At 44.3% G+C, this 25,990-nt stretch overlaps 1 protein-coding gene across 1 annotated transcript in view; it reads left to right on the top strand.

Annotated features, from left to right (window-relative positions):
- The first annotated feature begins 2,100 nt into the window (after positions 1-2,100).
- Positions 2,101-25,990, top strand: part of adissp (adipose secreted signaling protein) — a 96,199-nt gene continuing 72,309 nt past the window's right edge. Inside the window, exon 1 of the mRNA XM_059965742.1 lies at positions 2,101-2,510. Coding sequence (XP_059821725.1) covers positions 2,492-2,510 — 19 coding nt within the window. The 5' untranslated portion in view covers positions 2,101-2,491. The remainder of the gene's footprint in view (positions 2,511-25,990) is intronic.

The raw sequence follows: 25,990 nt of genomic DNA on the forward strand, positions 1-25,990 counted from the left end.
GTGCTACCCGCCAGTGTTCGCTCCCAGGATGACAACCATCAATCTACAGACCATGACACGTAGGGACTTGGGTAATATTACTATTATGTTTTAATATAGTTTTTGTAATTGTATGTTTTTCTAGGGTGGTGGAGTGGAGGTATGTTTCTCGCAAAGAAGGTGTAAGGAGCTCTTTTCCTCCACTACCCTGCAGGTCACCCTAATCGGGGTCACGTGAATCCATGGGAGCGGGTGGTGGAAGGTCATATGAGCACCTGGTGCACATCACAAGCCCTGGTTATGCGACCACTGATGCCAAGCAGACAATCTCTGAGGAGTATAGATAATGGTTGGGCTCACCCTTCTTGTAAAGACACTGCCCAAAAGAAGGCAATGGCAAATCATTTCTGTGGAAAAAAATTACCAAGAGACCATGAATTGTCCAAGTCCTATGACTCGGCACAAATGATGATGATCATGTTTTTCTGCTATCATAATTATACATGCTGTATGTGGTGGTACTCCCTTTAGCATCCTGATACCAGAGGAACTCTATTTTGTTTGACTGTATTCCTGTGTCCTCCAAGAGGACCACAACCTTGTCGTGGTTTGAAGGCTTGTGAGACTCCATGACCCGGAGAGCTATGCTGGCTTTCTGCTTTGGCTCTTGGTAGGGTCACCCATGCCAAGCAGGTCAAAGGGTAGAGGCCAGAGTGGCCCACCAGTCCTCCAGGTTCGGGGGTTCAGCTCAGGGCTAACAACCCTGACTGGTCAAACAGAATTGTTACAGGATCAGCAATGAAGAATCCTTCTGCACCCGAGTGCGACGGTATTCGAGAGTCTCTGTCCCAGACTTGCATGACTGACAGTAGAGAGTACCGAGAGGAAGCAAACCCTGAACCCCACCAGACATGGAGGACCTTCATTGCTGCCCAGTCATCATCAATGGGTCTGCAGATGAGAGGGTGAGGAGTTTAAAGTTCTTCGGTATGCACATCACTGATTACCTCACCTGGACTGTACACACCAGCTTTGTGGCAAAAAAAGCACAACACCATCTCTTCCACCTCGGGCGACTGAAGAACTTCAGCATGAGCCCCCAAATCCTCAAGACTTTCTACAGGGGCACCATTAAAAACACCCTGACTGTGGCTGTATCACTGCCTGGTATGGAAACGGCACCAACCTTGATCGCTGGGCACCGCAGAGAGCGGTACAGACAGCCTAGCGCATCTGTGGATATGAACTTCCCTCCACTGAGGACATTTATGGCTGCAGGTGCAGAAAGAAGGCCCAGAAGATCATCGAGGACACCAGCCACCACAACCACAAACTGGTTTAGCTGCTTCCGTCTGGCAAATGGTACGACAGCATTAAAGCCAGGACCAGCAGGCTACAGGACAGCTTCTTTCTACAAGCCATTGGACTCTTAAATTCACATGTCTTCCCATTGCAACGGGAGTCATAATGCAAAATTTTTTACTCCATCACATTGTGAGATGGATGTAAAATTTAAATAAATTCAAATTCAAATTCAAATGTCAGCAGCATAACGGGAAGTAAGTAAACTTTGTTCAGAATTAAAAAATTATCATAATGAACAGTGCATTGTCCTTTCATTCTTTACATTCATAGGCGATGTGTTCTATTAGATTTGTTAAAACCCATAGGACTATTGCCCCAACCCCCCCCCCCCAGGAGCTACAGTGATGGGGGGGCTTTCTCACCCATCTGTGGAGGGAAACAGTCAACGTTTCAGGTTGAGACCCTTCACACATGGACTAAGAGAATGGAGACAGTCTGTATGAAGAGGTAACACACACAAAATGCTGGAGGAACTCAGCAGTCAATGGACAAAAAAAATTAAAGTCGAAACCCTCCAGCCCGGAACGCCGATTGTAACTTTTTCCCACAGATGCTGCCTGGTCTGCTGAGTTCCTCCAGCATCTTGCATGTGTGTTGCTCCAATTTCCAGCATCTGCAGATTTCCTCTTGTTTGACGTACGGAGAGGCATGGGTAGGGGCGGGCTATTTCCACTTTCCCCTCCTCCATCTGCCAGTAGCCCCTCCCCATCCTCCTATCACGCTCCACCCCTCCGCCTCGGCTCTTTGTATTATATTCCCTGCACTCTTCTGGTCCAGACGAAGGGTCCTACCCGCTCTCTTCGCATAGAGTACGCTGCCTGAGCTGCTGAGTTCCTTGTTATTTTGGCTCTAAATTCCAGTAGGCTGCCGCTCCTCGAGTCTCCACCCCACAGTTTGGTTGAGTGCGCATACAGGAGCACTAAGACCCAGAGGGAGCCCTGTTCCTTTCTCCAGCTACCCCCTTGCAGGCTGGGCTGAGCTGAGCGAGCGGCGTTGCGCACCGCCTGCCCCGCTGTGTGGTTCCGTGTGCCGGCCGATCCAGGTAACCCTTGCAGGCAGCTCACCCCGGACTCCCCCCTACCCATGGCCACATGCTGAGCCCCAGCGGAACTTCACATCGCACCGAGAGGACTGCAGCGACGATCAGATGGCTTCGAATTGGAAGGGTGAGTTAGCGGGGGTGGGTGCTGTGTGTGTGTGTGTGTGCATGTAAGGAACACCACGGGGCAAAACACCGCATCTCCCAGCACCGACCCCTTTAAACCCAGCTGGTATGTTGTCAACGGTGATTTTTGTTTTACTCTGCGCAATAAAAGCACAGGATAATAGTTTATCTGGTGAAACAAAACAGGCATGCACTTTTAGATTTGAGAAGCATTTTGCAAGCAGCGTTCGGAGTGTAGGACTCGAACAGTCAAGTTATGTAGTCAGCAGTGTGTGAGATAGTGGACAAGAGGTTGATTGTTGGATGTGCAGTCGTCTGGACACCGGGGAAACAACTGTGGTCTTCTCGAAATAGAATCGAGTGCAGGCAGTGGGTTCAACCCGGCCAGTGAACCGCGTTTCTGACGCCCCGCGGAAGTGTCAGCAAACTCCCGGGGCTGTGGGGATAGAAGTCTGCCCCGAACCAAAAATCCCCAGCGTCGATTCCCCCCACGGATAGGTAGGGCCGAAAGGCCTGTTTCCGTGCTGCGTGTCTCAGTGTACCTTGCATGTGTAGTAGCAGGTGGCGGACTCGAATAGGCATCGGATGGGACTGGTCTTAGCCTTTTCCCGCTAGCATGGCAGGATTCTAGGCTGTAGGGAGAAGGCAAGACGGGGGTGGGGGGTAACAGATCGTTTTTCAAATTGAGAGGGGGGTGCTGGTACAGTACACCTTCCTCCCCACCAACCGGACATTCTCTTTGCGCTACCCCCCCCCCCCCCCCCATCGGTTAAAGCTCCAAAAGTACCAGCAGGCTGACGGACTGCTTCTACTCTGTTGTTGTGTGACTATCCATCAGTCCCTAAGGTGGACTTTTGACCCCCCAAAAAGTACTGTCTGTCTGTCTTTTCTCTGTAACACTTCATTCTGTTATTGTTTTCCTTTGTATTGTTGTAATGAAATTATCTGAAAAGATAGCATGAACAATGGGGTTGTAACAATAAACCAGTTTACCAGCTCACCTCGTGGATATTTCTTGCACGTCTGTACAATATACAAACAGGCTATTTTTTTGGGTATAGAGATTAGGGTGTTCAGTTGCGGTTGTAGAAGATGTTGCTGAGGCTACACCTGGTGTGTTTGATGTGTTTGAACACCCTGCAGGAGGAAAAGGGCCACCAAATTAGAAAGGCTGCAGATTAGATTTGAGAATCTCACTCACAACTTTGGAGGAACTCAACTGGTCAGGCAGCATCTATGGAGCGGAATAAAGTCAGTGTTTCCGGCTGAGACCATGTGAATTGTATGGATGATGGTTATTGGATCATATATACGTTTGTATTTCAAACTCAATGTAAACCTATTATCAGAGTATGTCTGTCACCATATGCTAGCTTGAGATTTATTTTCTTGCAGGCAATTACAAAAAAAATAAATATAATGGAGTTTATGAAACACTATACTGTACATAAAGACTGCTAACCAATGTGCAAAAGATGACAAATTATGCAAATAAAAATAATAAATAAAACTGAGAATGTGAGTTGTAGAGCCCTTGAAAGTGAGTGTGTAGGTTGTGGAATCAGTTCAGTGTTGAGGTGAGTGAAGTTATCCAGGCTGCTTCAGGAGCCTGGTATTGGTAGAGTGATGACTGTCCCTGAACCTGGTGGTGTGGGAGCTAAGGCTCCTGTCCCTCCTACCTGATGTTAGGTGGGAGGATCATCCAGGCCGTGAAGAGAACACGGCCTGGATGGTGGGGGGGGGGGGGGGGGGTGGTCCTTGATAATGACATTGCTTTCTTTTGACACCACTCCTTTTAGATGTGCTCAATGGCGGAGAGTGCTTTGGCTGTGGTGGACTGGGTTGTATTCACCACTTTCTGTAGACTTTGTAGATGTGTCAAGAAAAGCCAGTATTAATTCTTCACAATCCTGGGCACGGCTTATTATAAATTCCTGCTCCTCTACATCTTCCTGACGTACACCGTGTGCTGCTTGAGGCAAGGTAAAGTTGAAGTAGATTAATTTATACTGAAATATCTATTTTCATTAGCTATATTTAATCATCCCGTGAGCTTGTGATTGTTATACTAAACTGCAGGCCTGGATTCCTATATTTGATGCATTCTGATAGGCTTTATTGTATATATTTGCTAAGTGATAGCGGGGGTTCATTTTGCCGTAAAGTAAGACATGTTGGCTTGTAAATAGCTTGAGCAGTACAGAGACACCTTTTCTTCCCCAGCACCCCAATCTTCATTAGATTAGAAGATTACATGTAGGAGCAGAATTAGGCCATTTGGCCCATTGAGTCTGCTCTGCTATTCTACCATGGGTGATTTATTATAGCCCTTAACTCCATTCTCTTGCCTTCTCCCCATAACCTTTGAAGCCCTTGCTAGTCGAGAACCTATCAGTCTTCACTTTAGATATACCCAGTGACTTGGCCTCTAGCTGTGGGTGGCAGTAAATTCCACAGATACGCAACCCTCGGCTAAATTATCTACTAGCAAGGGATCTGCTTGCATAGGGTGAAGGAAGCCGAGAGGGAGGTAGTCAAAGTCAACTTTATTATCATATGCATAAGTGACCTGCTGAGTGCAATGCTCTGCAGTGCCAGGGATCACCGATTGGGGTTCGATTCTCACCGTTACCTGCAAGGAGGTAGTATGTTCGCCCCACGACTATGTGTGTTTCCACCGGGTCCTCCCACATTCCAAAGACGTGCGGCTTATTAAGTTGTGGGCTTGCTGTGTTGGTGCCAGAAGCTTATTGATACTCGTGCATGGCACTGGAGGATGTGCACTCCCCCGCCTTCTCCCGCCACATATTCTCGGACTCTGTCAGTCATTGACTCAAAAGACAGATTTCTCTGCATGTTATGATGTATACATGTGACGGATAAAGTTCAAAGTAAATTTATTATCAAAGTACATAAAGGTCTCCATATACAACCCTAAGATTCTTAATCTTTCCTGCACGCATACACAGGGTCAATGGAACCTGCAGAAACAACCCATGCACATAACATCAGATAAGCAGCATTCACAAGGAAAATATAAATTATATACAATTTTTACAAGAAAGAACACACTTAGAACAAAAAATGTCCATTCTAGTGGCAGGGTGGAGGCACATCTTTACAAAAAGAGGTGTAAGGTGTTCCATCCTTCCGCTGGCCGACAGGTCACCCTTGGCCAAGGTGAAGAACCTGTTCCGTTCCCTGATCAGGGTCACATGAAGTCCTGGGAGCAGGTGATGGATGGTCGTCTGAGCAACTGGTGTTGTAAGACCATAAGATACAGGAGCAGAATTAGACCATTTGGTCCATCGATCTCCTCTGCTATTTCATCATGGCTGATCCAAATTTCTTCTCGGCCCCAGTCTCCTGCCTTCTCCCCGTGTTCCTTCTTGCCATGACCTATCAAGAACCTATCAACCTCTGCCTTAAATATACATAAAGACCTGGCCCCCCACTGTTGCCTGTTGCAAAGAATTCTGCAGATTCACTTCTCTCTGGCTAAAGAAATTCCTCCTCCTCTCCATTCAGAAACGATGCCCCTCTATTCTGAGTCTGTGCCCTCTGGTCTTAGACTCCCCCTCCCCCCCCATAGGAAATATCTTCTCTGTATTCACATTATCAAGGCCTTTCATCATTGATAGGCTTCAATGAGGTTATCTCTCATTCTTATGAATTCTAGTGATTACAGGCCTAGAGCCATCAAATGCTCTTCATATGACAAGCCATTTAATCCTGGAGTCATTTTCATGAACCTCCTTTGAATCCTCTCCAGTTGCAGCACATCCTTTCCCAAATGAGGGGTCCAAACCTACTCGCAGTACTCCAGATGAGGCCTCATCAGTGGTTTATAAAGTTTCAACGTTACATCTTTGCTTTTATGTTCTAATCCTCTTGAAATGAATACGAACGTTGCATTTGCCTTCCGCACCACAGACTCAACTTGCAAATTAATCTTTAGGGAATCCTGCACAAGGACTTCCAAGTCCCTTTGTGTCTCAGTTTTCTGTATTTTCTCTCCGATTAGAAAATAGTCATTCTTTTCATTTCTTTTACCAAAATGCATGACTTCACACTTCCTGGCACTATATTCATCTGCCATTTCTCTGCCTATTCTCCTAAGTCCTTCTGTAGCCTCTCTACTTCCTCAAAACTACTTGCCCCTCCAAATATCTTCATATCATCTGCAAACTTTGCAACACAGCCAACAATTCCATCATCAAAATCATTGACATATAACTTAAAAAGAATCGTCCCAACACAGACCCCCACCCCCATGGAACACCACTTGTCACTGGCACAAGAGTGAGAAGACTCCTTTCATTCCCACTCTTTGTCCCCTGCCAAATAGCCAATGCTTTTTCCATGCTGGAATCTTTCCTGTAATGCCATAGGCTTGTAACAGCCTCGTGTGGCACTTTGTCAAAGGCCTTCTCAAAAACCAGGTACACATCATCAACTGATTCTCCTTTGTCTATCCCGTCTGTTACTTCTTCAAAGAATCCCAACAGATCTTTCAGGCAATATTTTCCCTTTAGGAAACCATGCTGACTACAGCCTTGCGCTTCCAAGTACCCTGAGACCTGAAGTCAGACTAACTGGCCTATAGCTTCCTTTCTTTTGCCCCTCTCCCTTCTTGAAGAGTGAAGTGACTTTCACAATTTTACAGTCTTCCAAAATCATTCTAGAATCTAGTGATTCTTGAAGATCATTACTAATGCCTCCACAATCTCTTTAGCTGGCTCTTTCAGAACTCTGGAATGTACAGCATCTGGTCCAAGTCACTTGTGTACCTTCAGATTTTTCAATTTTCCAAGAACTTTCTCTCTAGTTATGGTAACTTCACACACTTCATGACCCCTGACACCTGGAACTTCCACCATACTGCTCGTGTCTTCCACAGTGAAAACTGATGCAAAATACTTATTCAATTCATTTGCTATTTTGTTGTCCCCCATTACTACCTCTCCAGCATCGTTTAACAGTGGTTCAATATGCATTCTCGCCTATCTTTTACACTCTTTGTATCTGGAGAAACTTTTAGTATCCTCTTCAATATTGTTGGTTAGCTTATTTTTGTATCCCATCTTTACCTTATTGATTTCTTAGTTGACTTCTGTTGGTTTTAAAAGCTTTCCAATCCTCTTAACTTCCCACTAATCTTTGCTCTATTATATGCCCTCTCTTTGGCTTTTATGTTGGTTTTGACTTGTTAGCCATGGTTGTGTCATCTTTCGTTTAGAATACTTCTTCCATTTTAGGATGTACATATTCTGTGCTTTCTGAATTGCTTCCAAAAATTCCAACCATTGCTGCTCTGTTGCCGTCCCTGTCAGCGTTCCTTTCTAATCAATTCTGGCCAACTCCTCTCTCATGTCCCTGTAATTCCCTTTACTCCACTGGAGTACTGATACATCTGACTTTAGCTTCTCCTTCTCAAATACCAGAGTGAATTTGATCATATCGTGATCACTTGCCTCTAAGAGTTCTTTTACCTTAAGCTCTCTAATCAATTCTGCTTCATTGCACAACACTCACTCTAGAATACCTGTTCCTTTAGTGGGCTCAACCATGAGCTGTCTTTTTTTTAAAAAAAAGATCTCGTAGGCACACTAGAAATTTCCCCTCCTGTAATCCAGCATCAGACTGATTTTGCCAATATACCTGCATATTGAAGTCCTCCACGCCTATTGTGACAGGGACCTTCTGGCATTTTCCAACTCTCTTTGTAATCTGCAGGCAACATTTTTACTACTGTTAGGGGGTCTGTATACAACTCCCACGAGGAGTTGCATATCACAAGTCTTGATTCCACCGATGCCAGGAAGACAAACTTCAAAGAGTATTGGTAATGACAGAGGTCACCCATCTTGTAAAGACACTGCCCAGAAGAAAGCAATGGCAAACCACTTCTGCAAAAAAAATTTGCCAAGAACAATAATGGTCATGCATAGACCATGAGCGCACCAGTCCTATGACATGGCAAAATGGTCAAGGTGTTGAACTCGAGTGATTTGGGCTATGCTGGTTGATTCAAGCACTGAATGGTTTACAGAAGAACTTCAAGAAGTTCTTGAACCTGGTGATGTGGGACCTCAGCCATTTCCACCAAACCTGCTGAATAAATCATGGCACTTGGAGTATTATGAGCAGAAGTGGGCTGTGAGGACTGTCAGATTTCTGAACAGCATCAGAATCGGGTTTAATATCACCACAAATGTCATGTTTTTTTTTGTTTTTACTGCAGCAGTACATTGCAATACATTGTAATAAACGGGAGAGATTCTGCAGAGGCTGGAAATCGAGAGCAACACACAAAATACTGGAGTTAGTCAGTAGATCAGGCATCATCGATGGAAATGAATAAACAGTCAGGATTTCTGGTCCCGACCCTTCTTCAGGACTGAGAAGGAAGGGGGGGAAGTATCAGAATATAGAAGTGGGGGAGTAGGGGGGAAAGAGGTTGGCTGGAAGGCCACCTTCCTTCTCAGTCCTGAAGAAGGGCCTCGGCCTGAAGTGTTGATTGTTTATTCCTTTACATAGATGCTGCCTGACCTGAGTTCTTCCAGCATGTTGTGTGTTACCTAACAATAAAAACTGAATTATAGTAAACATATATATAATAAATTTGCATATAATAGTTACCTTGAATAAGCAGTGGAAAAAAAATATTGAGTTGGTGCTTATGGGTTAATTATCTATTCAGAATCTGGATGGCAGAGGGGAAGAAGATGTTCCTGAATTGCTGAGTATGTGCCTCGGGCTTCTGTACCTCCTACTTGGATGGTAGCAATGAGAAGAGGGCATGGCCTGGGTTATAGATCCTTCGTGATGGATGATCCATGAACATGACCTCCTTATTCCCTTTTGTTTTGCATTATTTATTTACATTTTTAGTTCCTAGTGATTTTATGCCTTTGCACTGCATTGCTGCCATAAAGCAGCACATTTCACATTATATGAGGCAGTGATAATAAATCTGATACTAATTCCCCTGATTCCTTTAACATCTCATTTTGAATTCACAATGACTGATCCCGTACTGTGGTCCAAGCTGTAGAATTCCAATGATTCACCATCCTCTGAGAGGAGAAATTTCTCCTCTGTCCTTCGTAGCCTCTGCTTTATTTTGAAGTTGTAACCCTCAGTGCTTGACTCCTTTTCCAGGAGAAGCATTCTCATCAAATTTTCCTTTCCAATCTTTCTATGAGTTACTGGTTTCGAAGGACGTCTTGTGTCAGTCATCTAAACCCAACAAAATTAAATTCCTGTCTGCTCAATCTTAAATAAAATATTAGCTTTATCAGGCCATAGGAACAGAATTAGACCATTCGGCCCATCAAATCAGCTCCGCCATTCCATCATGGCTGATCTATTATCTCTCAACCCTATTCTTCTGCTTTCTGCCTGTAACATTTGACGCCCTAACTAACCAAGAACCTGTCAACCTCTGCTTTAAATATTCTCAATGAAGTGGCCTCCGCAACAGTTTGTGGCAATGAATTCCACATCTTCACCACCCTCTGTCTAAAGAAATTCCTCCTCGTCCTCTCTAAATCTATGCCACTCCATTCTGAGGCTGGTCCTAGAGCCTCCCATCCACTCTCTCTGCGTTTTTTTAATATTTGATAGGTTTCAATGTTCTTCTAGTACAAGTCCAGAGCCATCAAATTCTCATGTGTTAACCCTTTCATTCCCAGAATCTTTCTTGTGAACCTTCTCTGGATCCTCTCCAGTGCCAACATATCTTTTGTTGGATAAGAGGCCCAAGACTGCTCATAAGTGTGGTCTGATCAATGGCTTATAAAGCCTTAGCATTACATCTTTGCTCTTATATTCTAGTCCTCTCAAAACAAATGCTAACATTGCAATTGCCTTCCTTACTTAACTTGCAAGTTAACCTTTGAGGAATCCTGCATGAGGACCCTCAAGTCCCTTTGCACCTCTGATTTTTGTATTTTCTCACTGTTTAGAAAATAGTCCACACCTTTATTCCTTCTACCAAAGTGCTTGACCATGCACTGCCCTACACTATATTCTATTTGCCATTTCTTTCTCCATTCTCCCAATCTGTCTAAGTCCTTCTGCAGACTCCCTGCTATTTCAACACTACCTGCCCCTCCAACTGTCCTTGTATAGTCTGCAAACTTGGTCGCAAAGCCAAATCAACCCAATCATTGACGTATAATGTGAAAAGAAGCAGTCCCAATACCAACCCCTGAGAATATCACTAGTCACCAGCAGCTAATAAGAAAAGGCTTTCCTTATTCCCACACTTTGCCTCCTGCCAATCAGTTAATCTTTTATCCAATGCTAGTATCTTTGCTGTCTTACTGTGGGCCTTTGGATGGGCCTCATGTGTAGCACCTTGTCAAAGGTCTTATGAAAATTCAAGTAAACAACATTTACTGATTCTCCTCTGTAAATCCTGCTTGTTATTTCCTCAAAGAATTCTAACAGGTTTGTTAGGAAAGATGTCCACTCAAAAACACCATGCTGAGTTTTGCCTACGTCATCATATGTCACCAATAATGGAGTCCAACATCTTACCAAACTCAGGCGTTAGGCTAACTGGCCAATAATTTCCTGTCTTTTGCATCCCTCCCTTCTTGAAGAGTGGACTGACTTTCCAGTCATCCAGAAACCATTCTAGAGTCTAATGATGCTTGAGAGATCATTGCAAATCCTGCACAATCTGTTTAGCTACCTCTTTCAGAACCCTGGGGTGTAGTCTATCTGGTCCAGTGAAAGAAATCCCAGATTGGGTAAAGAATTTCCCCTTGAATCTGGGCTGAATGGGTTGACCTCTTTCCAAAATGGTGTTTATAGAATAAGTTGTAGGATTAAAGGGAGAGAAGAAGGAGAGGGAGAATAAGACCAGTGGGATTGCTCTGCTGAGAGCTGGCATTGTCTCAATGGACAAAACGGTCTCCTGTTTTGGAATAAAGATTGCCACCTATGTTAGATTATTTGTAAAGACATCCATGTTAGACAACTGTTTATTGACTGCAGCTTTTCCTTCAGTACTAAAAATTCCAAGGAAACTCGTCTTCAAGCTCCTAAAACTGGGAGTCAACACCTCCCTTTGCAACTGGATCCTTGACTTCCTGACCAGCAGACCTCAATTGGCAAGGATAAACAGCAATGCTTTCACCATTATCCTCAACATTGGTGCTCCTCAAGGTTGCATCATCAGCTCTCTGTGGCCTGTACACTCATGACTATCGAAACCTATCAGATAGTGAAAGGCCTTGACAGAGTGGATATGGAGAGGATGTTTCCTATGGTGGGAGAGTCTAAGACCAGAGGACACAGTCTCAGAATAGAGGGGTGTTCTTTTGAAATGGAGATGAGGAGGAATTTCTTTACCCAGAGAGTGGTGAATCTGTGGAATTCAGCAGGCAGCTGTAAAGGCAAGCCTTTATGTATACTTAAGGCAGAGGTTGGGATTCTTGATTGGTCAGGGGATGAAGGGGTATGGGGAGAAGGCAGGAGATTAGGGCTGAGAGGAAAACTAGATCAGCCATGATGAAATGGCGGAGCAGACTAAATGGACCAAATGGCCTAATTCTGCTCCTATATCCTACGGTCTTATCAGATTCTGCTCTACCTCTATCTACAAGTTTGCAGAAGCTGCCATGATAGTGGGCCATATCTCAAAAAAATTATGATTCTGAGTAGATGAAGAAGATAGGGAGCCCAGTGGTATGATCTTGTGATGACAACCATTTCCTCAATATCAGAAAAACAAGGGCTTGTTACTGGCTTCAAGAGGAAGATGACACATGCTGTTGTTTACATCAATGGTGCTAGGGTTGAGAGGGGTGAGAGTTTCAAGTTCCTGGGTGTAAACATCACCAGTAGTCTAGCCTGGTCCATCCATGTAGACTTCATGGCCACGAAAGCTCAACAGCACCTCAAGAAATTCGGCCTGACCTGTTTAGCTTCCAATTTTTTAATCGATACATCATAGAAAGCATCCTGTCCAAATGCATCACAACTTGATTAGGCACCTGCAGAAAATTTTCGGCCTGAAAATGTCGACTGAACTATTTTCCCATAGATGCTGCCTGGCCTGCTGAGTTCCTCCAGCATTGTTTGTATGTGTTGCTTGGTTAAGCACTTGTCTACCCATGACCATAGGAACCTACAGAGTTGCAAACACATCTCAGCACAGCACAGAAAGCAGTTTCCTCACGATGAACTTCTGCTGCCTTAGTAGTCCAATACCCCACCTCCCCTGGACATCCTCTCCCCTCTCCCCTTGAGCTGAAGAGCCCTTCAATCCCACTGTTTTCAGACTCTGGAAGGGACCTCCTGCACAATAACATGGGCTCTTGACCTCACAATCTACCTCGTTATGATCTTGCGTCTTATTGTTTACCTGCACTGCCTTTTCTCTGTTACACCTTATGCTGCATTCGGTTATTGTTTTACCGTGTTCTACCACATTGGATTCTAGTGTTTAAATCTGAGGTTTTTTCAAAGTTAGCAATGAGGCACCAAACTCTTTGCTTCACAATCATTTTAAGAGTCGATAGACCAAAGACAACAGGTATAGAATGGTAACGGGGGTCATTGTTACTTGAAAGAGAGGGTGAAGAAGATGATGAAAATACAGCCTAGCATAGCATAATCCAGCTACTTTTATGTTCAAAGAGAGGAAAATTACACTGATAAAGATAATTCAATTAGAAAATACTGCAGTAAAATCAGCCAATGAGAAAATACTCCTTCAGAACAAAGAAGCTTCCAGAATTATACTTTGGACAGCTAGTAGAAGCATATTAAACTGTTATGTACATAAAGACTACCTAAAAGCGGATAATTGATTGTTAAGAGCGGCCAGTGAGTGAGTGGGCCAGTGAAGGAGCGGAGCTTTGAAGCTTTGACAAGAAGAGGTGGAGGACAAGCTTGCTCCCAATTAGGCTTTACAATGCCTCCTGAGAGGATGATGTGCCTCTCCTGTGAGATGTGGCAGTCTTGGGGGATCTCCCCCTCCCACAGAGTCACATCTGCCAGAAGTGCTTGCGGATATCGAAGACTGTGTAAGGAATTCTGGAGCAGCAGCTGGCTGACCTTCGACTCATAAGGGAAAATGAGGAATTCATAGATGAGAGCTACAGGGAGGTAGTCACACCTAGGCTGCCGGAAGCAAGTTGGTGGGTGACAGTCAGAGGGGAGAAAGTGAAGATGAGTAGGCAGGTGGTGCAGAGCACCCCTGTACCCATTCCCCTGAATAATGAGTATCCCGTCCTGGATATTGTTTGCAGGGACAACCAACCGGTGTAAGACACGGTGGCAGGGCCTCTGGCACTGAGTCTGACCCTGTGGTGCAGAAGGGTGGGATGGAGAAGAGGAGAGCTGTCGTCATTGGGGACTCTATAGTCAGGGGAGCAGACAGGAGATTTTGTGGATGTGAGAAGGACACCCACATTGGTTTGTTGCCTTCCGGGTGCCAGGGTCCAGGATGTCTCTGACCGAATGCATGACATCCTGGTACAAGAGGGAAAGCAACCAGAAGTCGTGATACATGTTAGTACCAATGACATAGGCAGGAAGAGGGATGAGTTTCGGGAACTAGGCAGAAGGCTGAAGAACAGGACCTCAAGGGTGGCGTTCTCAGGATTGCTGCCAGTGCTATGTGATAGTGATGGTAAGAATTGGAGGAGATGGCAGTTGAATGCGTGGCTGAGGAGATGGTGCAGGGGCAGGGTTTTAGTTTTTGGATCATTGGTATCTCTTCTGGGGAAGGTGGGACCTGTGTAGATTGGATAGTTTGCACCTGAACACGAGGGGGAGCAATATCCTTACAGGTAGATTTGCTACCATGGTTCAGGAAGGTTTTAACTAATTTTCAAGGGGGATGGAAGAAGTGCCTGGAGTAAAGCCAGATCTAACATATAGAGAGGCTTTGAGGAAAGAGAAACAGAATAAAGGGTGTAACGGTAGTAAGGTAGAAGGGCTAAAGTGTGTGTACTTCAATGCCACAAGCATCAGGAACAAAGGAGATGAACTGAGAGCTTGGATACATACATGGAATTATGATGTAGTGGCCATTAGGAGACTTGGCTGGCACCAGGGTAAGATTGGATTCTCAATATTCCTGGATTTCAGTGCTTTAAAAGGGTTGAGGGGGAGGAGGGGTGGCATTACTGGTCAGGAATACTATTACAGCTCCAGAAAGGGTGGGTAATATAGCAGGATCCTCTTTTGAGTCAGTATGGGTGAAAGTCAGGAACAGGAAGGGAGCAGTTACTCTACTGGGGGTGTTCTATAGGCCCCCGGTAGCAGCAGAGATACCGAGGAGCAGATTGGGAGGCAGATTTTGGAAAGGTGCAAATATAATAAGGTTGTTATCATGGGTGACTTTAACTTCCCTAATATTGATTGGCACCTAATTAGTTCCAATGGTTTAGACGGGGCAGAGTTTGTTAAGTGTGTCCAGGACAGATTCCTGTCACAGTATGTTGACACGCTAACTAGGGGGAATGCCTTACTAGATCTAGAATTGGGTAACGAACTGGGTCAAATCACAGATCTCTCAGTGAGTGAGCATCTGGGGGACATTGATCACTGCTCCCTGGCCTTTAGCATTATTATGGAAAAGGATAGAATCAGAGAGGAAAGGAAAATTTTTAATTGGGAAAGGGCAAATTATGAGGCTATAAGGCTAGAACTTGTGGGTGTGAATTAGGATGATGTTTTTTGCAGGGAAATGTACTAAGGACATGTGATCGATGTTTAAGGATCTCTTGCAGGATGTTAGGGATAAATTTGTCCCAATGAGGAAGATAAAGAATAGTAGGGTGAAGGAACCATGGGTGACAAGTAGGTGGAGAATCTTGTCAGATGGAAGAAGACAGCATACGTGAGGTTTATGAAACAAGGAGCAGCTGAATCTACTGAGGAATATAGGGTAGCAAGATAGGAGCTGAAAAAGGGGCTGAGGAGAGCAAGAAGGGGGCAAGAGAAGGCCTTGGCAAGTAGGGTAAAGGAAAACCCCAAGGTGTTCTTCAATTATGTGAAGAACAAATGGATGACAGGAGTGAAGGTAGGACTGATTAGAGATAAAGGTGGGAAGATGTGCCTGGAGGCTGTAGAAGTGAGTGAAGTCCTCAATGAATACTTCTCTTCAATATTCACCAGTGAGAGGGAACTTGATGATGGTGAGGACAATATGAGTGAGGTTGATGTTCTGGAGCATGTTGATATTAAGGGAGAGGAGGTGTTGGAGTTGTTAAAATACTTCACTGTGGATAAGTCCCTGGGGCCTGACGGAATATTCCCCAGGCTGCTCCACGAGGCGAGGGAAGAGATTGCTGAGCCTCTGGCTAGGATCTTTATGTCCTCGTTGTCCACAGGAATGGTACCGGAGGATTAGAGGGAGGCGAATGTTGTCCCCTTGTTCAAAACAGGTAGTAGGGTAATTATAGACCAGTGAGCCTTACGTCTGTGGTGGGAAAGCTGTTGGAAAAGATTCTTAGAGATAGGATCTGTGGGCATTTAGAGAATCATGGTCTGATCAGGGACAGTCAGCATGGCTTTGTGAAGGGCAGATCATGCCTAACAAGCCTAATAGATTTCTTTGAGGAGGTGACCAGGCATATAGATGAGGGTAGTGCAGTGGGTGTGATCTACATGGATTTTAGTAAGGCATTTGACAAGGTTCCACATGGTAGGCTTATTCAGAATGTCAGAAGGCATGGGATCCAGGGAAGTTTAGCTAGGTGGATTCAGAATTGGCTTGCTTGCAGAAGGCAGAGGGTTGTGGTGGAGGGAGTACATACAGATTGGAAGGTTGTGACTAGTGGTGTCCCACAAGGATCTGTTCTGGGACCTCTACTTTTCGTGATTTTTATTAACGACCTGGATGTGGGGGTAGAAGGGTGGGTTGGCAAGTTTGCAGACGACACAAAGTTTGGTGGTGTTGTAGATAGTGTAGAGGATTGTCAAAGATTGCAGAGAGACATTGATAGGATGCAGAAGTGGGCTGAGCAGTGGCAGATAGAGTTCAACCCAGAGAAGTGTGAGGTGGTACACTTTGGAAGGACAAACTCCAAGGCAGAGTACAAAGTAAATGGCAGGATACTTGGTAGTGTGGAGGAGCAGAGGGATCTGGGGGTACATGTCCACAGATCCCTGAAAGTTGCCTCACAGGTAGATAGGGTAGTTAAGAAAGCTTATGGGGTGTTAGCTTTCATAAGTTGAGGGACAGAGTTTAAGAGGTGGGATGTAATGATGCAGCTCTATGAAACTCTGGTTAGGCCACACTTGGAGTACTGTGTCCAGTTCTGGTCGCCTCACTATAGGAAGGATGTGGAAGCATTGGAAAGGGTTCAGGGGAGATTTACCATGATGCTGCCTAGTTTAGAGAGTCTGGATTATGATCAGAGATTAAAGGAGCTAGGGCTTTACTCTTTGGAGAGGAGGAGGATGAGAGGAGACATGATAGAGGTGTACAAGATATTAAAAGGAATAGACAGAATGGACAGCCAGTGCCTCTTCCCCAGGGCACCACTGCTCAGTACAAGAGGTCAAGGCTTTAAGTTAAGGGGAGGGAAGTTCAAGGGGGATATTAGAGGAAGGTTTTTCACTCAGAGAGTGGTTGGTGCGTGGAATACACTGCCTGAGTTAGTGGTGGAGGCAGATACACTAGTGAATTTTAAGAGACTACTAGACAGGTATATGGAGGAATTTAAGGTGGGAGTTTATATGGGAGGCAGGGTTTAAGGGTTGGCACAACATTGTGGGCTGAAGGGCCTGTACTGCGCTGTGTTGTTATATGTTCTAAACTACAAAGAAAATAACATTTAGAATTCAACAACTGGATCCATCAACCACAATGCACAGTGTAATGATTTGATCGGTATGAACAATGTGCGTGACAGTCTTTTCCCTCTATCTCAGTACGTGTGACAGTAATAAACCAATATCATTACCAAAAGAAGAATTTGTGTTGGATTGTGGCTTAAGCTCAGCTTTTGCATTGATGGGACTCCAATATGGAATTCTCTCCTTCTCCCTCATTTTGGGCCAGGGGACTCCAGTTTCCTGCGTCTCTCTGTTCTTCAGAAGCGCCTGTTCTGTCAGTGTGCTCTCAGCGATTGAAGGAGATAGCGCAGTTTCGAAACTGGAGTGGAGGAGTAAGCTCTGGTTTTGCTGCTCTATGCCGCAAGAATAAATAAGAGGAAACTCAAAATCAGAGTCGTGTTTTGCAGGTCTTACTCTTCAGCAGCTCTGTGACAAGGGGCCCCTTTCTTAACAGAAGCTTCCTGTTGAGAAATGTGCAGGGACTTCCAGCTAGAGTCTGCGCAGATTACCAGTGGGTTCACAAGTAACAGATGGTTCTGAGCACTGGAGATGGGTAGAGTTAATGGAGAGTTAATTGCTTGCACATGTGCCTGCTCTCTGTCTGTCTTCCCCCCCCCCACTTTTTATCAACCCAAGCACTCTTCTCCACCCCCCCCCATTCGTCTAATACCCATTCTCACCTGTATTTTTCACGTTATATATCTGAAGAAACTTTTGGTGTCCTCTTTAATATTATTGGCTAGCTTACTTTTGTATTCCATCTTTACCTTCTTAATGACTTTTTAATTGCATTCTGTTGGTTTTTAAAAGCTTCCCAATCTTCTAATTGCCCACTAATTTTTGATCTATTATGTGCCCTCTCTTTGGCTTTTATTTCTCTTGTTGTGTCATCTTTCCTATAGATTACTTCTTCTTTGGGAAGTATATATGTTGTGTCTTCTGAATTGTTTCCAGAAATCCCAGCCATTGCTGCTCTGCCATCATCCCTGCCAGTGTTCTTTCCCAATCAATTCTGGCCAACTCCTCTCTCATGCCTCTGTAATTTCTTTTACTCCACTGTAGTACTGACTTTAGCTTCTCCTCCTCAAATTTCAAGGTGAATTCGATTGTATTATGAACAATTGCCCCTAAGGATTCTTTTACCTTAACCTCTTTGATCAATTCTGGTTCATTGCACAACACCCAATCGAGAATAGCTGATACTCTAGTGGGCTCAACCATGAGCTACTCTAAAAAGCCATCTCATAGGCACTCTAGAAATTCCTCGTCCTGTAATCCAGCAACCACCTGATTTTTTTTCCCCCAATCTACCTGCATGTTGAACTCCCCCATGACTGTTGTAACATTGCCCTTTTGGCATGCATTTTCCATCTCCCGTTGTAACTTGTAGACCACATCCTTACTACTATTTGGGGGTTCTATTTCCAAATCCCATCAAGGTCTTTTTACCCTTGCAGTTCCTTAGCTCTCTTCACAATGCTTCAACACCTTCTGACGCTATGTCACCTTTTAGGTAAGTTGTTCAGAAAGAGAGCAAAATAGTGAGGTAGTGTTCGCGGACTGTTCAGAAATCAGCTCCCTCACCATCAGAAGAGACTTTTTCTAAAATGTTGAATTTGGATCTTTGGGCTTCTGTATGGTAGCAATGAGAAGGAAATAGGTCCTGAGTCTTGGAGGCCACCATTTTGAGGCAGTGCCTTTTGAAAATGTCCTCCGTACTGGGGAGGCTAAAGCCCGTGCTGAAGCTTGCTGAGTTTGCAACTTTCTTCAGCTATGCAGTGGCCCCCCCATTTCTGACAGTATTGCAACCAATGAGAAAGCGCTCCATAGTAGATCTGCAGAAATTTTCTAGTTTTTGATGATGTATGAAATCTTCTCAAACTGCGCGCAGTTCTGGTCCCCTTACTTGAGGGAAGATATACTGGCTTTGGAGGCGGTGCAGTGGAGGTTCACCAGGTTGATTCCAGAGATGAAATGGTTAGACTATGAGGAGAGATTGAGTTGCCTAGGACAATGCTTGCTAGAATTCAGAAGAATGTGAGGAGATTTTATGAATTATAGAAACTTATGAACGAGATAGAAAGAGATAGCAAGAGGCAGAAAGTTGTTTCCACTGGTAGGTGAGACTAGAACTAGGGGACATAGCCTCAAGATTCAGGAGAGTAAATTTAGGATGGAGATGATGAGGAAGTGCTTTTCCTAAAGAGCGGTGAATCAGTGGAATTCTCTGCCCAATGAAGCAGTAAATATTTTTTAAACAATGTTGCATAGATTTTTGCGTAGTAGGGTTATGGGAAAAGGCAGGAATTTGGAGATGAGTCCTTGGCCAGATCAGCCATGATCTTATTGAATGGCAGAACAGGCTTGACAGGCAAGGTAGCCTACTCCTGCTCCTATTTCTTATGTTCTTATGAAATATAGTTGCTGAGCTTGCCCAGTTTACCCTTGTTTGGCCCATAGACCTCTAAGCCTTCCCTATCCATGAATCTGCACAAATACCACTAACCTCTACCACTTCTTCTGGCAGGTCGATCCATATACACTACTGCCCCCCCCCCCCAAACAACTCTGCATGGTTGCCTTTTAGGCACCATTTAATTTTATCTTTCCTTCTCACTATGCATACTTGCCCTCCAGTCAGGTAAAAACTGATTTGTTATGTGATATTATCAGGGGTGGCATGGTAGCACGACGCTGTACAGGACAAATAAGACGAGTTGAATTCTTGCCGCTGTCTGTAAGGAGTTTGTCCGTTCTCCCTGTGATCTTGTGGGTTTCCTCCAGGCGCTCTGGTTTCCTCCGACAGTCCAAAGATAGGTAGGTTAATTGGTCATTGTAAATTGTTCTGTGCTAAGTCTAGGGTTGAACTGGGGGTTGCCGGGCAGCATGGCTCGGAGGCGGGAGCGGCCCATTCCATGTTGTATCTCAGTAAATAAATAAATATCATTGATATATTCCATGTTATGGCAGTAGTACTGTGCAAGGCCTAAAAATTACTGACAAGTAAATAAATGTAAATGGGAAATAACAAAGTAGTGTTCATGGACAGTTCAGAAATCTGATGGCAGACGGAAACAAGCTGTTCCTAAGACGTTGACAGTGTGTCTTCAAGCTCCTGCTCCTCCCTGATGGGAGTTAATAAACGTTTCTGTAATAGAGAAAAGTAGTGGGTGAGTGAGGTTGCTCTGAGAGTTGGCATAGACTCAATGGACTGAATTAACACTTAATAGCACATTAACAGCACATTTGCAAAGAGGTGAAATCATCGGACAAAGTCAGCATGGATTTGTGAATGGAAAATCATGTCTGACGAATCTAATAGAATTTTTTGAAGATTTAACTATTAGAGTCACAGGAAATTAGTGTGCAAACTTAAAGCACATGGTATTGGGGGTATGGTATTGATGTGGATAGAGAATTGGTTGGCAGATAGGAAGCAAAGAGTGGGAATAAACGGGACCTTTTCAGAATGGCAGGCAGTGACTAGTGGGGTACCTCAAGGCCCAGTGCTGGGACCCCAATATATATATAATATATATTGTTTACAATATATATTAATGATTTAGACGAGGGAATTAAATGCAGCATCTCCAAGTTTGCGGATAACACGAGGCTGGGCGGCGGTATTAGCTGTCAGGAGGATGCTAAAAGGATGCAGTGTGACTTGGATAGGTTAGGTGAGTGGGCAAATTCATGGCAGATGCAATTTAATGTGGATAAATGTGAGGTTATCCACTTTGGTTGCAAGAACAGGAAAACAGATTATTATCTGAATGGTGGCCGATTAGGAAAAGGGGAGGTGCAACAAGACCTGGGTGTCATTGTACACCAGTCATTGAAGGTGGGCATGCAGGTACAGCAGGCGGTGAAAAAGCCAAATGGTATGTTGGCATTCATAGCAAAAGGATTTGAGTACAGGAGCAGGGAGGTTCCACTGCAGTTGTACAAGGCCTTGGTGAGACCGCACCTAGAGTATTGTATGCAGTTTTGGTCCCCTAATCTGAGGAAAGACATTCTTGCCATAGAGGGAGTACAGAGAAGGTTCACCAGATTGATTCCTGGGATAGTAGGACTTTCATATGACGAAAGACTGGATCGACTAGGCTTATACTCACTGGAATTTAGAAGATTGAGGGGGGATCTTATTGAAACGTATAAAATTCTAAAGGGATTGGACAGGCTAGATGCAGGAAGATTGTTTCCGATGTTGGGGAAGTCCAGAGCGAGGGGTCACAGTTTAAGGATAAAGGGGAAGCCTTTTAGGACCGAGATGAGGAAAATCTTCTTCACACAGAGAGTGGTGAATCTGTGGAATTCTTTGCCACAGGAAACAGTTGAGGCCGGTTCATTGGCTATATTTAAGAGGAAGTTAGATATGGCCCTTGTGGCTAAAGGGATCGGGGGTATGGAGAGAAAGCAGGTACAGGGTTCTGAGTTGGATGATCAGCCATGATCATATTGAATGGCGGTGCAGGCTCAAAGGGCCGAATGGCCTACTCCTGCACCTATTTTCTATGTTTCTATGCTTCACTGTACTTCCCTTAAACATGGAGTGGGTCCAGGAATCTTTGATGCCATCATGTTGGAGACGCAGATGCTTCTCCTATCTCCATCTGCCTCATTGTGGTAGTAGAACAGGCCATGGACAGATATGTCAGTGTGGAAATGGGATGTAGAATTGAAGTGATTGTAGGCCATTAGGCCCCTCATGTCTACTGTCATTCAGTAAGATCACAGCTGATCTTTAGCCTTGGTGCCATTGTTCTGCACTTAACCCTATGTGCTTTGACGTCTGAATTGAATAAATGGAACTGACTTGCAGATCTGGCCTCATATAGCCCACTGATAGAAAGTCTCAGTAGGCCAAATGGCCTCTTTGCGCTGCTGTACTTGTTTACATGCTGCTGTTTGGAGATTCGTCCTGATGAAGGGTCTCGGCCCGAAATGTCGACAGTGCTTCTCCCTAAAGATGCTGCCTGGCCTGCTGTGTTCCACCAGCATTTTGTGTGTGTTGTTTGAATTTCAAGCATCTGCGGACTTCCTCGTGTTTGCTAGATGATGAGGAAATCATTTTTGTCCAGGATCAGAATGACAACACAAAATCTAGCCGAAATTTGTTTTTTTTGTATGGTCACTGACATATGTCCTGAAAATTGTTGTTTTGCAGCAGCAGTACAGTGAAAGACGTATATTTAAAAAATTACTGCAAGTTACAATGAAAAATCAAATAGAGCCGGAAGGGTACAGCGGCATTAATTCATGAACACACTCTGATGGCGGAGGGATAAAAAATAACTAAAATGTTGAGCGTGTGTCTTCAGGCTCTTGTACCTCTGTTTCTGGTGGTAGAAATGAGAAGAGGGCATGTCCCTGAATGGGAGGTTCCTCCTTAGTGATGGAGTATTCTATATCAGAATATTATCATTGACATATCATAAAATTAATACTGATTTAATATTAATAGATTAGTATTACTAGAAAATAAGTACTGTTAATAGTGACTTGTTGTAGTACTTGTAATAAACTTGTGTATTGAGAAAAGAGACTGAAGTAAATGGTTTCCGATTGAGATATGCTGAATCGTTGTCTATGGCTAGTTCTGCACCCCTTGAAATTTGGCTTCACAGGTTTCTTGTCTTCTCTGATCACTCAGGCAAAAGCCTTTTAGTTTTCACCCTCTTTTGTTAAGGTGGGAACCAGTAGCAGCAGGAAGTGACACTAATAGCTAAGAGTTGAGGAAAATGGCCTCCCCCCCCCCCCCCTCCGGTATTAATAGCATCAGATTGACAAGGCTGCTGGGGTAGGCCTGTGGCTTGTGATGCATTGGAATTGGAACATAGAGAACAAGCCCTTCAGCCCATGATGTCATGCTGACCGTTAACCTACTCTAAGATCAACCTAACTTTTTCCTTCCATGTCACCATTTTTCTTTCATCTATGTACCTATCTTAAGTATATCTATCACTACCACCACCCTGGCAGTGCATCCCATACACTCACTGCTCTGCTTTCTTTTAAAAATGTCCAAGGTTTATGAGGGTAATCCCTGGAATGAAAGGATTAATGTATGATAGCTCCAGGCCTAGACTCACAAGAGTTTAGAAGAATGAGAGAGGGATCTCATTGAAATCTACTGAATGTTGAAAGGTCTAGCGAGAGTGAGGAGGATGTGTAGGAAAAAAAAAACTATTTTTAACATCTCCCTTACAATTTTTTTCCAATTATCTTAAAATGGGGGTTCCCAATCTGGGGTCCCCAGATCTCTCTTCCACTCCCCCCCTCCCCAGTTAATGGTAGGGGTCTATGGCATAAAAAAGTTCGGGAATCCCTGCCTTAAAATTATGCCCTCACTCCAGTCATCCTCCCTTCGGACAGAAGATACAAAGCCTGAAAGCTAGACTCAGAGACATCTGCTATCCCATTGTTAACGGATTCTCGAATGGCTGCCTTGTACAATAAGATGGATCTGGACCTCACAGTCTGCCTCAGTATGATCTTGCACTTCATTGTTTACTTGCTCTGTACCGTCTCTGTGGCTGTTACACTTCATTCTACATCCTGTTATTGTTTTACCTTGTGCTACCTCAGTTATCATCATTATGTGCCATGTCGTATTGCATGGCCGATCATGGTCTGTGACAAATCTTTCTACAGGAGTGGTTTGCCATTGGCTTTTTCTGAGCGGAATCTTTACCATATAGTCAACCCCAGTTAGATTAGATTAGATTAGATAGATACTTTATTCATCCCCAAGGGGAAATTCAACATTTTTCCAGTGTCCCATACACTTATTGTAGCAAAACTAATTACATACAGTATTTAACTCAGTATAAATATGATATGCATCTAAAATCACCCTCCCAAAAAGCATTAATAAATAGCTTTTAAAAAGTTCTTAAATAGTTTACTAAAGTGCATTGAGTGGTAACTTAAGCTCAGTCTTGCCCCTGGTGGTTGAATTGTAGAGCCGAATGGCGTTGGGGAGTAATGATCTCTTCATCCTGTCTGAGGAGCATTGCATTGACAGCAACCTGCCGCTGAAGCTGCTTCTTTGTCTCTGGATGGTGCTGTGCAGAGGATGTTCAGGGTTTTCCATGATTGACCGCAGCCTACTCAGTGCCCTCCGCTCTGCCACCGATGTCATACTCTCCAGTTCTGTGCCCACAACAGAGCCCACCTTCCTTACCAGCTTATTAAGACGTGAGACGTCCCTCTTCTTAATGCTGCCTCCCCAGCACGCCACCACAAAGAAGAGGGCGCTCTCCACAACTGACCGATAGAACATCTTCAGCATCTCACTACAAACATTGAATGACGCCAGCCTTCTGAGGAAGTACAGTTGACTCTGTGCTTTCCTGCACAGGGCATCTGTGTCATTACCAATACTCTTCAGAAAGATTGTTGCTTAACCAAGACTTGGGATATGCCCCAGCTGCTCATACGACTGTCCAGCACCTTCTCCCGTAACTTCACGTGACCATGATTTGGGGGTAGGGCGTGGCCAAGCAGGAACTATAACTTGCCTAAGGGTGACCTGCAGGTTAGCGGAGGGAAGGAGCACCTTACACCTCCTTCAGTAGAGACATATCTCCATGCTGCCACCCAACTAGCTCAATCCACTGGGTAGTGATCTGATCTGTAGGTACAATATGCAGGACAAGCTTTTCACTGTATCTCAGGACATGTGATAATAAACCAGGTGTAGAATTCCAGTTCCAAAAACTGTTTGCTCTTTGCTACGTTCTGGGTTAATTCTCCAGAGTACTTAACTAGTGAGTCTCCCAGCCGGATGCAATCCCCCTAAGCTCTTTGTCACTGGCTGTAACAAGGGTTTCCTTGTGCCACCTCGTGAAATATTGCGGATAAACGAGGCTGGTGGCCAGACAACGAAGCAGCTTTAACGATTAGAACACCTTCAGCTTCCGCTTGCAGTGGCTGTTCAATGAGTCCTTTAGAGCTCAAAATGAGTCCAAACAAGAGAAAGCAGTGTGTTCCTTTCCCACTCCCTTTAGTTCACCCGAGTCAAAGTTCAAAGTAAATGTTATTATCAAAGTGTGTCTGTGTGTGTGTGTGTGTATATATATATATATATATATATATATATATATAACCATCTACAACCTTGAGATGCATTTTCTTGTGGGCATACTGAATAAATTTATAGAATAATTACCATAACAGGATCAATGAAAGACTGCAGCAACTTAGGTGTTTGACTGGAGTGCGGAAGACACCAAACTGCAAATGCAAAAAGAAGAAATAACAATAATGATAAATAAATTGGCAACAGTACTGAGAAAATGAGATGGAGAGTCCCCGAAAGTGAGTAGAGTACTCTCTTTGTTCACCTTTTCCCCCCCAACCCTCATTATCTAAGCTATTTGGATAAGTACATGGATGGGAACGGTATGGAGGGTTATTGGTAAGTATGGGTCAGTGGGACTAGGCAGAATAACAGTTCTGTTTCTGTATTGTAATGGTCTATGAATCTCCACCCTTCTGCACCCAGCTCCATCTGCTTTCTACTTATCACCACCAGCCATAGTGTCACCCCACCCTCTTAACTTGTACCTAGTGGCTATCTTCACGTTTCACTCTCAGTCCTGACACAGGGTGTTGGTCAAAATGCCAAACATCCATTTACATCCATGTATGACGTGTTTCTCCAGC

This window comes from Hypanus sabinus, chromosome 3, assembly GCF_030144855.1.
Source record: "Hypanus sabinus isolate sHypSab1 chromosome 3, sHypSab1.hap1, whole genome shotgun sequence".
In the NCBI taxonomy this organism is placed as follows: domain Eukaryota; kingdom Metazoa; phylum Chordata; class Chondrichthyes; order Myliobatiformes; family Dasyatidae; genus Hypanus; species Hypanus sabinus.